This window comes from Salvia splendens, chromosome 7 (assembly GCF_004379255.2).
Source record: "Salvia splendens isolate huo1 chromosome 7, SspV2, whole genome shotgun sequence".
Lineage (NCBI taxonomy): Eukaryota > Viridiplantae > Streptophyta > Magnoliopsida > Lamiales > Lamiaceae > Salvia > Salvia splendens.
Genome location: NC_056038.1, coordinates 24,734,839 through 24,747,439, shown reverse-complemented (window position 1 = coordinate 24,747,439; position 12,601 = coordinate 24,734,839). Strand labels below are relative to the sequence as shown.

Sequence of the window (12,601 nt, the reverse complement as noted above, 5' to 3'; positions counted from 1 at the left end):
GGGGTTTCCTGGGCCTCGGGAATGTCCTCCCCCTGTTTCCTCCTCGCCCTCCGAGTCTACCAATCGCAAACGCCTAGCCTTTGTAGTCTTCCGCGTCCCTTCCACTTTCTTACTTCTCCTGGTATTCCTCGTGTTGTTCTTTCGTCGGCCGGCATGTCCTCTGACTCCAGCCCATCCTCCAGCACGACAATCTCTGTAATATCCCTAAAAAGGGCCTAGTTAGAAATATATTCTTTCTTGTTAGAAATAAATAGTTTTCAAAAATGAGAAAAGAAAGGTTTAAAACTTCATGATAATGTTTATCAATGTTGTTTACAATAAGAATATAAAAAGAAAATAACAATATAAAAAAAAACTGTGAAAATCAAAGATTTGAAAATGTTTGTTTATCGCTGCAAAAAGATGCCTATAGGGCCCGAGTCGGATCCAAAAGGACATTTTTATGTGGGAGGAGGAATGGGACACAGTCAGACTGTGCCAGCTATGCCCAAAAGCTTGGCCATGGGCTGAGATGTGCTCGGCCGTCATAGAATATCGTTGTGCTAGCGCGGGACCGAAGTGAGTTAATCAAAATATGGTCATCCTCCCGCGCACATGATCCAATGTGCGTATCATTCTGGTGTGAGTCATTCGGTTGTCCTAATACGGTCCCAAGTGGTCCCTAGTCCCTTAAAGGCTTCGTGCAAGGCCACTACGCCATAGTGCAAGGACACCGTGCCATCGTACAAGGTCGTCGAGCAATCGTGCCTGGCCATTGAGCCATAGTGCAAGGCCACCGAGCCGTAGTTCAAGGCCATCGTGCCATCGTGCAAGGCCACCGTGCTATAGTTCAAGGCCATCGTGCCATAGTTCAAGGTCGTCGAGCCATAGTGCAAGGCCACCGTGCCATCGTGCAAGGCCTGCCATAGTGCAAGGCAATCGTGTGTCATAGTGCCAGGCCATCGAGCCATCGTGCAAGGCCACCGTGCCATAGTGCAAGGCCACCGTGCCATCGTGTAAGGCCACCAACCCATAGCCACCAAGCCATCGTGCAAGGCCACCGAACCATAGTTCAAGGCCTTCGAACCATAGTGCAAGACCACTGTGCCATAGTTCAAGGCCACCGAGCCATAGTTCAAGGCAGTCGAGCCATCGTGCAAGGCCACCGTGCCATTGTGCAAGGCCACTGTGCCATCGTGCAAGGCCAAGGCCACCGAGCCATCGTGCAAGGCCACTGAGCCATAGTTCAAGGCCATCGAGACATCGTGCAAGGCTACCATGCCATAGTTCAAGGCCACCAAGTCATAGTTCAAGGACGTCGAGCCATCGTGCATGGCCGTCGAACCATCATGCAAGGCCACTGTGCCATCATGCAAGGCCACCGTCCCATCGAGCCATCATGCAAGGCCATCGTGCCATAGGCAAGGCCACTGAGCCATAGTCCAAGGCCACCGTGCTAAACCCATCGTGCCATAGTTCAAGGCCATCGAGCCATTGTGCAAGGCCGTTGAGCCATCGTGCAAGCATCGTACAATATGAAAGTCCACCAAGCCATCATGCTAGGCCACAGTGCCATCATGCTAGGCCAACGTGCCATCGTGCTTGGCTATTGAGCCTCGTACTAGTCCCTCGGACTGGGCCATCATGGAAAGCCACTGAGCTCAAACACATGATTTGAGCCAGATATGCGATTGAACGGAATGTACATAAGTCAAACATATACAAAAGTGTGAAAAGATGATATTTTGATAGTCAGTACGTGCAAGTGATTTACTTGATGTGACCCTGCCCTACATGGGCTCTACCATTTACATGATTTTCATAAAATATTTGAGTAATAAATGAATAAGTATGATGAGAGAAAGGGTGATGCCTGGTGTACGGTTCAGCAGGTGTTACAAGTGGTATCAAAGCCTAGATTTAGGCGTTCCTAGGATACTAAGTTTAAAATGACAACTAAAGTTACATGTATAAGTAAAGTTTGGCAATATATGAAATAGGATATAGTAAAAAGTTGTTTTCTCATGATAAATGTGTTTAAAATGAAAATATGTATATGTGTATATGAACAAAAAAGTGTGAACTGACGGACTATGAACAAGTTCACACTCTGGTTTGGAATCGAAGGACTATGAACGGATTCCATTCTAGCATATAGATGTGTGAACCGACAGACTATGAACGGGGTTCACACTCTGGTTTGGAATCGACGGACTATGAACGGATTCCATTCCAGCATATACATGTGTGAATTGATGGACTATGAACGGGTTCACACTCTGGTTTGGAATCGACGGACTATGAACAGATTCCATTCAAGCATATTGATGTGTGAACCGACGGACTATGAACGGGTTCACATTCTGGAAACGGATCGACGGACTATGAACAAATCCCGTTCCAGCATTAATTCGAATATAGATAAGATAGTAACTGTTAATGATAGTATGTGTGGGAAATTTCGGGATGAAATTTCTTTTAAGAGGAGGTGGGGCCTAGTTAGAAATATATTCTTTTGTGTTAGAAATAAACAGTTTTCAAAATTGAGAAAAAGAAAGGTTCAAAACATCATGATAATGTTTAGCAATGTTGTTTACAATAAGAATATTATACGAAAATAAGAGTATATAAGAAAAACTGTGAAAAACAAAGATTTGGAAATGTTTGTTTATCGCTGCAAAAAGATGCCTATAGGGCCCTAGTCGGATCCATAAAGACATTTTTATGTGGGAGGAGGAATGGTACACAGCCAAACCGCGCCAGCTATGCCAAAAAGCTCAGCCATGGGCTGAGACGTGCTCGATCGTAATAAAATATCATTGTGCCAGCGCGGGCCCGAAGCGAGTTAAACGAAATATGGTCATCCTCCCGCGCACATGATCCAATGTGCGTATCATTCTGGTGTGAGTCCTTCGGTTATCCAAATACGGTCCCTAGTCGTCCCTAGTCCCTCAAGAGCATCGTGCAAGGCCACCGCGCCATAGTGCAAGGCCACCGTGCCTTCGTGCAAAGCCATCGAGCAATCGTGCCAGGCCATCGAGCCATAGTGCAAAGCCACCGAGCCATAGTTCATGGCCATCGTGCCATCGTGCAAAGCCACCGAGCCATAGTTCAAGGCCATCGTGCCATCGTGCAAGGCCACTGTGCCACTGTGCCATAGTTCAAGGTCGTCGTGCCATAGTTCAAGGCCGTCGAGCCATAGTGCAAGACCATTATGCCATCGTGCAAGGCCTGCCATAGTGCAAGGACATCGTGAGTCATAGTGCCAGGCCACCGTGCCATAGGCAAGGCCACCATGCCATAGTGCAAAGCCACCGTGCCATCGTGTAAAGCCACTAAGCCATCGTGCAAGGCCACCGAGCCATAGTTCAAGGCCATCAAGCCATCGTGCAAGACCACCGTGCCATAGTTCAAGGCCACCGAGCCATAGTTCAAGGCCGCGAGCCATAGTGCAAGACCATCGAGCCATCGTGCAAGGACATCGAGCCATCGTGCAAGGCCACCGTGTCATCGTCAAAGGCCAAGGCCACCAAGCCATAGCCATTGAGGCATCGTGCAAGGCCACTGAGCCATAGTTCAAGGCCATCGAGCCATCGTGCAAGGTCGCTGTTCCATAGTTCAAGGCCACCAAGCCATAGTTCAAGGGCGTCGAGCCATAGTGCAAGGCCGTTGAGCCATAGTGTAAGGCCGTCGAGCCATCGTGCAAGGCCACCGTGCCATAGGCAAGGCCACTAAGCCATAGTCCAAGGCCACCGTGCTAAACCTATCGTGCCATAATTCAAGGCCATCGAGCCATCGTGCAAGGCTGTTGAGCCATCGTGCCAGGCCATCGAGCCATCGTGCAAGCATCGTGCCATATGAAAGTCCACCGAGCCATCATGCTAGGCCATAGTGCCATCATGCGAGGCTAATGTACCATCGTGCTAGGCTACTGAGCCTCGTACTAGTCCCTCGGACTGGGCCATCATGGAAAGCCACCAAGCTCAAACACATGATTTGAGCTAGATATGCGATTCAACGAAATGTACATAAGTCAAACATATACAAAAGTGTGAAAAGATGAGATGTTGATAGTCGGTGCATGCAAGTGATTTACTTTATGTGACCCTGCCCTACATGGGCTCTACCATTTACATGATTTTCGTAAAATATTTGAGTAAAACATGAATAAGAAAGATGAGAGAAAGGGTGATATCTGGTGTACGGTTCACCGGGTGTTACAATCTCCTTCAACCCATCAGTAGTCACGGGTTGATCTACTTCCATCTCAACAGCTTTATCTATCTCAACATTATCACCATCGTCCCCATCGATGATCTCGTCATCTTTCTCATCATCATTCACTTCCTCAGAGATTTCTCCCTCAACACTGTCTTTCTCCTCACCATTCTCAGCAGTCTCATCATCACCCTAGCTAGTCCTAACACCACTACACCCTCAGCATCCCTGTCACTCACTCCTTCCTCCACCTGTCTACCCTCACCCTCGTTATCGCCCTCTTCGTTCTCAGCATTTTCCTCACCCTCAGACTCATTCCTAACAGCTTCATCATCACCCCCTCCCTTTGGGCATTTTCCTCTTCATCCCTTTCCTTACTGCCCTGTTCACTCCTTCCCCCTCTTCTTCAGCCTCCCGAGTCTCCACTACCCCCTCGTCTTGGATGCAGTCAGCGGTTCCTGCATGTGGTATGGTGGGAGAAGGAATGGGTGTTAAGGGTTGGGTTTCAGGTAAAATTTGAGGGTTTTCGTTGTGAGAGGATAGGGCTTGTGATGTGGTCGTTTCTGTGAAAGTTGTAGGTTGGGGTGGAATTTTAAGTGGGGTTAGGGTCGAGACGGTTTCCTCCTCCTGACAAGTGACCGCCATAAGTGCAAAGAACTCGCTTGGTTTCACATTGGGGCCTAATTTCTTCATCAACGCCCTCACGAGCAGTTCCAGATCGACGTCCGTGGTTGGTATTGTGGCGGCGGTTGTGGAAGGTGGAGCGGTAGAGGTTTTAGACGAAACGACGGAGATTGTGGTTTTCGTCTGCCTTGATTCTGGTTACTCTGCTGTTGGAGTAGACATCACGTCTTGCGATGACGAAGTCGCCACCGCCTTTGTCTGAGGAACAGACGGTGGCTTCTTTGCTGGAAGATTTTTCGTCAGCGGTTTTGTTGGAAACTGACACAAAGGAAATTTGGAATGGTGAGTTGAGGTTTCGAAAATTTTGTTATGGAAGTTGTGAGAGAAAAATAATGTGACGGGGAAGTTAAAACAGTATGAGGAAAGTTATTTTAGGGAAAATAAGTAAAAGGAAAAAAAAAAGAAAAATAAGGAAATAATAATAAAAGGAAAATAAGGGAGAGGGGTGGTTGCATGCAGATGCAAGCAATCAGCAACCGTACGCCTCCGCTTTTAAAATTTTGAATTTTGATTTTTGAAAACTTCCCCCTAATTTTTATCAGAAAATCCCCCCTCCCCCTCTGAAATTCGACATTTACTCTCACATAACCACACTTAGAAAAAAAAATTAACTAAAAGACGAGACATCTGAGCAACCAAGCCAATGGGATGCGAAGGCAAAATATTTTAAATTTCAAAACTTCTCGACCAGGTATGCTCGATGTTTCTAAAATATTTTTGGAAAATTTAATTTTTTTTCTTTGTTTTGATTTTTCATAAGGTATTTCAGAAAAGACTTATTCACATTATTTACAAAATATGCGTAAGTATTCTTGGGAGTGTGCTGGTTCAGTCCACGGATTTAAAAACTCCTTTCCTATCTACCTGACCTAGCAATTCCCGAAGGAAATTTAGAGGAGAGCATGCGTAGTGGAATTTCTTCCACCACGCACATCTTTGAACTATCCCTAAACACCTTGTCTATGTGACCATTAACAAGAAACGGGATAGAGTCATGGGTGCTTCCCTGAATTCCCACGACTCCATTCGCTCGGAGGCCAACGATTGTGTAGGGTCCTATCCATTTGCACTTTAGCTTCCCGGGCATTTGCTTGAGCCTTGATTGGAATAAGAACACTTTCTGGCCGACTTACAATTCCTTGACTCGGAGGTTTTTGTTATGCCATAATTTGGTTTTCTCCGTGTACCACATCACTGCGTCATACGACTCAAGTCTAAGTTCCTCCAACTCTTGTAGTTGCAGCTTTCTTTCCTCCTCACAGGCCTGGGGCTTCATTTCATCTCCTTGACTGTCCAGTAAGCTTTATGTTAAACTCCGACAGGGAGGTGGCACATCTTGCCAAATATTATCATGTAGGATGACATTCCACTAGGAGTTTTGAACGCAGTTCGATAAGCCCGTAAAGCATCGTCAAGCCGTTTACTACAATCTTTCCTTGATGGGTTTACTGTTTTCTCCAGAATAGCCTTGATTTCTCTGTTCGAGTGTAGCACCCCAGAAAATTTTGACTTTTTTTATTATTATTTTTTATTTGATGGCTTATTTTCGTTTTTATTTAATAGAAAAATTATAACTTTAAACTTCTTTAAACCAAAATATTTTTCATTCTTTTAAGTTAATTAAGTTCTCAAATAAAACGCTATCCTTGCATGTTGTATCACGATCGCCGCGTTTGTAGTAATCCTAGTATGGGCGGTCGTGATAGAGTGGTATCAGAGCTTCGTTCTTTTGCTCTGCTCCGAGAGTCTTCTTTCATATTAAGTCTAGAATAGTAAACCTTATACTAGAAGTGTCACGAAGGCACAACATCCAAAGCATCACGCTCAACCAAAGAAAGTGAGGTATGTTTTAAGTTATTAAAAGCATGTAAGATCGATGTATGAAATTGATGATGATATGATGATGATGTTTGGCAAGTGTATGCATGTGAATGAACGTTATGCATGAAGATGAATTGTAATGACATGATTATGTGGAATATGAGCATGATTGCCATGATAATCTAAGCGCGTGATATATATATGAGTACGATGTTGTAAATGTGTGCTATGTGTGAGAAAGTGTGAAAGTACTACGACATAAGCATGCGAACATAGGAAGCCTTAGGACGGCCCCAAATTTGGTGATGCTTGACGAACCCTAGATCTATCACAACGAGATAAAATATATGTTGGAAAACCTTCATCTTCGAGTAAATGGCACGGATAAAACAACCCGCACACAAGGACACTCAATATAGTGTCAGAGTGCGACGAATGCAAGGAAGTTATGATTTTGATAACAATGAATACTAACAACAATGCTAACTTGTGTTTTGGACCAGAATGCCACCGAGACGCAGACGTGGCCCACAAGTGGAGAACAACGTGGAGGAACAGTCAGAGGAAAGTGCCGGGAATCAACCCCCGCCTCCACCACCACCCCCACCTCAACCTCAAGAGAGAGAATACATTAAGGCCTTCCGAAAGGAAAACCCTCCAAAGTTTGACGGACTGGGAGAGCCCCCGAAAACAGAGGCTTGGATACGCGACCTCGAGCTTATATTTGACTTCATGGGATGCACCGATAGGGAACGTCTGGCTTGCGTGACTTATCAACTGACTGGGCCTGCCGATTTTTGGTGGGAAACTAAACGAAGAACTATGAACCCTGCTCGCCGTGAGGCACTCACATGGGAAGAATTCAAGGAAGAGGTGTACGACAAGTACAGTCCCATGAGCTATAGACGGGTGAAGATAGTGGAGTTCCACACCCTGAAACAGGGAAACATGACGGTGACAGAGTACGACCGTGCTCTTTGTGAAATGACCCGATATGCGCCCGAGTTATTGGACACCGATGAGAAGATGGCCGCAAAATTCCGTTCTGGCCTTAGACCAGAGATAAGGGTAGCCGTGGCCAGCCGCAGAGGAATCTCTTACTCCGAAATTTTGAGTTGCGCTTTAGATGTGGAAGAAGCACTGCCTAAGGACGAGACGGCAGCAAATCCTACACCACCAACACCTCAACCGAACTATCGAGACAAGAGGAAGTGGGAAGACAACCGAGCTCTTTATGACAACAAGCGACACCATTCTACTTTCCGTCAGACACAAGACTATGACCGACAAGCCACGCCACAGCCGAGAGGGAATGAACAGAAGGAACCCCACTGCAACCGGTGCTCCAAGTACCACTTTGGCGAGTGCAGAGCTGGAGGCATCCAATGCTTCACTTGTGGTGGAAATGGACACATGTCTCGAGAGTGCCCGAATAACAACAAAGGAGGAATGTGGAATAGGCAGGGACATGGGGAACAACAGCAACAACCACAACCCATTCGACAGGTGGCCCCACAGCAAGCTAGGGCGTATGCGCTGAAAGGAAATGAAGGGGAGGAGCAGCAAACCGACAAGGACTGATGGGATAAAAGAGAAGTACCCCGAATTGTTTATGGAAGACGACCAAATTTCGGGACGAAATTTCTGTTAAGAGTGGAAGGATGTAGCACCCCAGAAAATTTTGACTTTTTTATTATTATTATTTTTTATTTGATGGCTTATTTTTGTTTTTTTTTAATAGAAAAGTTATAACTTTAAACTTCTTTAAACCAAAATGGTTTTCATTCTTTTAAGTTAATTAAGTTCTCAAATAAAACGCTATCCTTGCATGTTGTATCACGATCGTCGCATTTGTAGTAATCCTAGTATGGGCGGTCGTGACATCGAGACTTCTGCCTGACCATTTGATTGGGGTGGTAAGGAGTAGATAGCCTGTGATAGACCCCATACTTTCTCATCAACGCTTCAATAGTCCTATTGCAGAAATCGCTTCCCATATCAGAAATAATGGCTCGGGGTACTCCATACCTGTTGAATATATTGGCCTTCAGAAATTCTCGACTTCTTTTTACTCACACGAGCTTGTAGCTTTGGCCTATATCCATGTGGACACATAGTCCACCACAACTAGTATATAAGTGTTCCCATGGAAAGGGACCCATGGAGTCCATTCCTCAAACATCGAAAATATTAAAGACAATTATAGGTACTTGCGGCATTTTATCCCTCGCAGAAATCCCCCCGGTCTGTTAGCAGCATTACAATTCTGACAAATTTCATAAGCATCTTTATTCTGTGTAGGCCCGTAAAATCCACTATCTAGAACTTTCCGAGCTGTCTTTCGTGGCCCAAAGTGACCACCACATGCCGGTGCATGGCAATGATATAAAACATCTTTTGTTCCCACTCGGGAATACATCTCCTCCAGAGGTAAGGGTCATCCCAGAAATAGTACCTGGCTTCACTCTTGAGTTTCATCCTTTCGGCCTGGGAAATGTCTGGTGTACTGGGCAACTCTCCGGTGACTAAGTAATTTTCCAGGTCTGCAAACCAAGGCTCTGTATGCAGCTTATACTTCCCTTTGTCTGAATCCCCTGGGTCGGTTAACGCTAACACTGCCGCCCAACTAATAGGTCTAGGAGATTCCATCACATATTATAGATGTGCCTCTGGGAACACATCTGGTGCATCTTCTTCATTATCTCCCTGAAGTATCCTGCTTAGGTGATCAGCCACCTTGTTCTCAGTGTCTTTCTTGTCTCTGACCTCCCAATCGAATTGTTGAAGTAAGAAGACCCAGCGAATCAATCTCGGCTTAGACTCCTTCTTGGCTAACAGATATTTGATAGATGCATGGTCTGTGAACACAATTACCCTTGACCCTAGTAGATATGGTCGGAACTTCTCGAATGAGTATACAACAACTAGCATTTCTTTCTTTGTGGTGTCATAATTCTTCTGGGCCTGGTTGAGAGTCTTCGAGGCATAGAAGATTACATAGTTTTTCCCATCAATCCTTAGACCTAGCACCGCTCTAACTGCGAAGTCACTGGCGTCGCACATCACCTCGAACGGGTGCAGTCAGGAGCTTTGATGATTGGGGTTGGTACAAGCTTGTCTTTCAAAAGTTGGAAAGCCCCTTGACATGCTTCGTCGAAGACGAAATCTACATCATTCTGCAAGAGACGAGTAAGCGGTTGTGCAATTTTTGCAAAGTCCCTTATGAACCTCCAGCAAAAACCAGCGTGGCCTAAGAACCCTCTTACTTCCCTCTGATTTGTAGGATAACGTAACTTCGAGATTACATCCACCTTCGCCTTGTCCACTTGGATACCTCTCTCAGATACAACATGTCCTAGGACGATACCTTCAGGGACCATGAAATGGCATTTCTCAAAATTGAGGACGAGGTTCTTTTCTTGACATCTCCTTAATACAACATCCAAATGACCTAGGCATTACTCAAATGAATCCCCATAGACAGTGAAGTCTTCCATGAAGATTTCTATACACTCCTCTAGTAGGTCGGAGAAAATGCTCATCATGCATCTCTGGAAGGTTCCAGGTGTGTTATAGAGTCCAAAGGGCATTCTTCGATAAGCATACATGCCAAACGGACAGGTGAAAATTCAATTTCCTTGATCTTCTGGATGTACATAAATCTGGAAATAGCCATTGTAACCATCGAGAAAATAGAAATATTATTTCCCAGCTAACCTCTCCAGCATTTGCTCGATTAAAGGTAGGGGAAAATGGTCTTTCCGAGTGGGTACGAGTTCATTCTTCTCATTTTTCACCACTTGTATACCAGATTTCTTCGGTACCATGTGTATCGGACTCACTCACTCACTGTCTGGGATTAAGTAGATGATTCCCAGGAACAGTAGTTTCAATACTTCCTTCAAGACTTCTTCTCTCATGTTCGGATTCAGCTTCCTTTGTGGATCCCGGTAGGCCTTTGTGCCATCTTCTAAACGGATGTGATGTATATAGAGATCAGGGCTAATACCCACCAGGTCTGACAAAGTCCACCCTATAGCCTTCTTGTTCCTCTTGAGCACTTCCAATAACTTTTCCTCCTGCTCCTAAGTCAAGTTGCTATTGATGATAACAAGGAACGTTTTATTCTCTTCCAGGTAAGCACACTTCAGGCCTGGTGGAAGTGTTCAATTCTTCCTTTGGTGAACTTGCCTCCTGGGATAGTGGATTCTTTTCCATTTCCTTCGTGGTCAAATCCTCTAAGTCCGGTAATTTTTCCAAACTGGCCAGATGGGCAGATCCCCTCGACCTAACAGACGTCGGATTCTGACAAAATTCCATGATTGCCTCTGCTAGCTCCTCATTTGTCAACTCTTGAGTATTCATTGCCTCACACTATCCTGCTACTTCTTTATCAATTGAGTTACTCATTTTTTAATTATCAATTTGTTCATGCATGAGTTCAGTCTCAAGATATTCCTGGACCAAGGGGTAATAATATCCACGACATGAAGATTTTCCACATCCAAAGGTTTTCTCATATCCTCATCAATGTTAAAATTGAATTTCTCCCCATGATAATCCAGACAAATTGTTCCATCAAAAACATCAATTATAGTCTTAGTTGTGCGTAGGAACGGTCTACCTAAAAGCACTCTGCTAGACTCAACAGTTCATTCTCACTCATCTTAATCACATGGAAATCAGCAGGATACGAGAAATCATGCACTTTAACAATCATATTCTCTAGCACATCTTCTGGACTTACGCACGACCTATCAGCCAGTAGGATCACTACCTTCGTATCAACTATCCTTACTCCTACCAATTTCTTGTAAAGTGAAAGAAGTAACACATTGATGGACACACCTAGGTCAAACATTGCATGCTAAACTTTCACGTTACCTATTTCAATTGGTAATGCAAATATACTTGGGCCGATCCTCTTTGATGGCAGCCTCCCCTTTTGTATCACTGCTGAAACGCTCTCCCCATCACGATTTTCCCATCTAACTTGTGTTTTTCAGCAATGAATTCATTAATAAACTTGCTGATGAGCGGCAATTTCAAAGCCTGTAGAAATGGTAGGTTGATTTCCAACTTGCCGAAAATTTCCATGAAATCCACTGGATCATCCTTCTTCTTTCTGGCTTCCCCTCAGTAAGGGAATGGTTTAACTTGCTTAACCGTGTTGCTGGAGTCTCCCTTGGAAAACTCTCCAGTCTCTTTCCTTGCCTCTTCATTTTCCATTTCGGTCTATGGGTTCAGGAAGAATGGTCCAGCCATTCGGGGTAGTGGTTTTCCTTCTGCTGGACCATATCATCTTTTTCCTCACTTACTACAGTCGGCTCTTGCTCATCAATCTTCATTGTTGGCCCTTTATACTCTCGTCCTGATCTAAGGGTAATTTGACTGAAGTTTGCTCTGTCCGGCGGTTTAACTGAGGCAGGAATTCTTCATTCGTTCCCTCGCATCTCATTCAACGAAGTGGCAATTTGAGACATTTGTTTGGCTAGCATATCCATCGCTGCTTTCTGTTCTTGCTGAGCGTCTTGCAACTTGTGGACTATGTCATTATTAGACTGCATGTTGCTCTGAATATGTTGTTGCGAATTGAGTAGATCGCCTTCCACATCATCCGTATGCCTCAACTGTTTGGGGTAAGGCTGACTTGAACTTGACCCCTAGTTAGTTGGAAAATTCCCCTGCTGCCCCTGATTTGAGTTATAATGGGCATTCGACCCTTGGTTCCCTGGGTAATTAGCTGGAGGATTTGAATTATTGCCCCGGTAGTTCCTCTGGTGCGGTGGGACATAGTTACTTGCTGGTTGGTTATGATTCCTATTGACCCCGTTGGACTGGTTCCCTTGATTCATATTTCACCAATTATTTTGTCCCTCTTGATTCCTAGCGGATCAGT

General features: G+C 44.9%; 2 protein-coding genes across 2 annotated transcripts; one reads left to right on the top strand and one right to left on the bottom strand.

The window, feature by feature from the left end:
- Positions 1-7,206: 7,206 nt before the first annotated feature.
- On the top strand, positions 7,207-8,283 carry LOC121810599. The gene has a single exon (XM_042211359.1). It carries the CDS (start codon positions 7,207-7,209, stop codon positions 8,281-8,283), a length of 1,077 nt encoding a protein of 358 aa, XP_042067293.1.
- Positions 8,284-9,764: 1,481 nt separating this feature from the next.
- LOC121810598 (uncharacterized mitochondrial protein AtMg00860-like) lies at positions 9,765-10,529 on the bottom strand. Its single transcript, XM_042211358.1, has 3 exons — positions 10,420-10,529; positions 10,309-10,364; positions 9,765-10,153 (listed from the first exon to the last, which is right to left on the bottom strand). Exons 1-3 carry the CDS (start codon positions 10,527-10,529, stop codon positions 9,765-9,767), a joined length of 555 nt encoding a protein of 184 aa, XP_042067292.1.
- Between the last annotated feature and the right edge of the window lie 2,072 nt (positions 10,530-12,601).

Excerpts from the sequence above, each read along its gene's own strand:
- LOC121810599 (XM_042211359.1), top strand. The coding sequence starts at position 7,207 with ATGCCACCGAGACGCAGACGTGGCCCACAAGTGGAGAACAACGTGGAG.
- LOC121810598 (XM_042211358.1), bottom strand. The coding sequence starts at position 10,529 with ATGGTACCGAAGAAATCTGGTATACAAGTGGTGAAAAATGAGAAGAAT. Across the intron at positions 10,365-10,419 it reads ATCGAGCAAATGCTGGAGAG|ATTTATGTACATCCAGAAGA; the intron begins GTTAGCTGGGAA and ends GGCTATTTCCAG. Across the intron at positions 10,154-10,308 it reads TTCACCTGTCCGTTTGGCAT|GTCATTTGGATGTTGTATTA; the intron begins GTATGCTTATCG and ends AGTAATGCCTAG.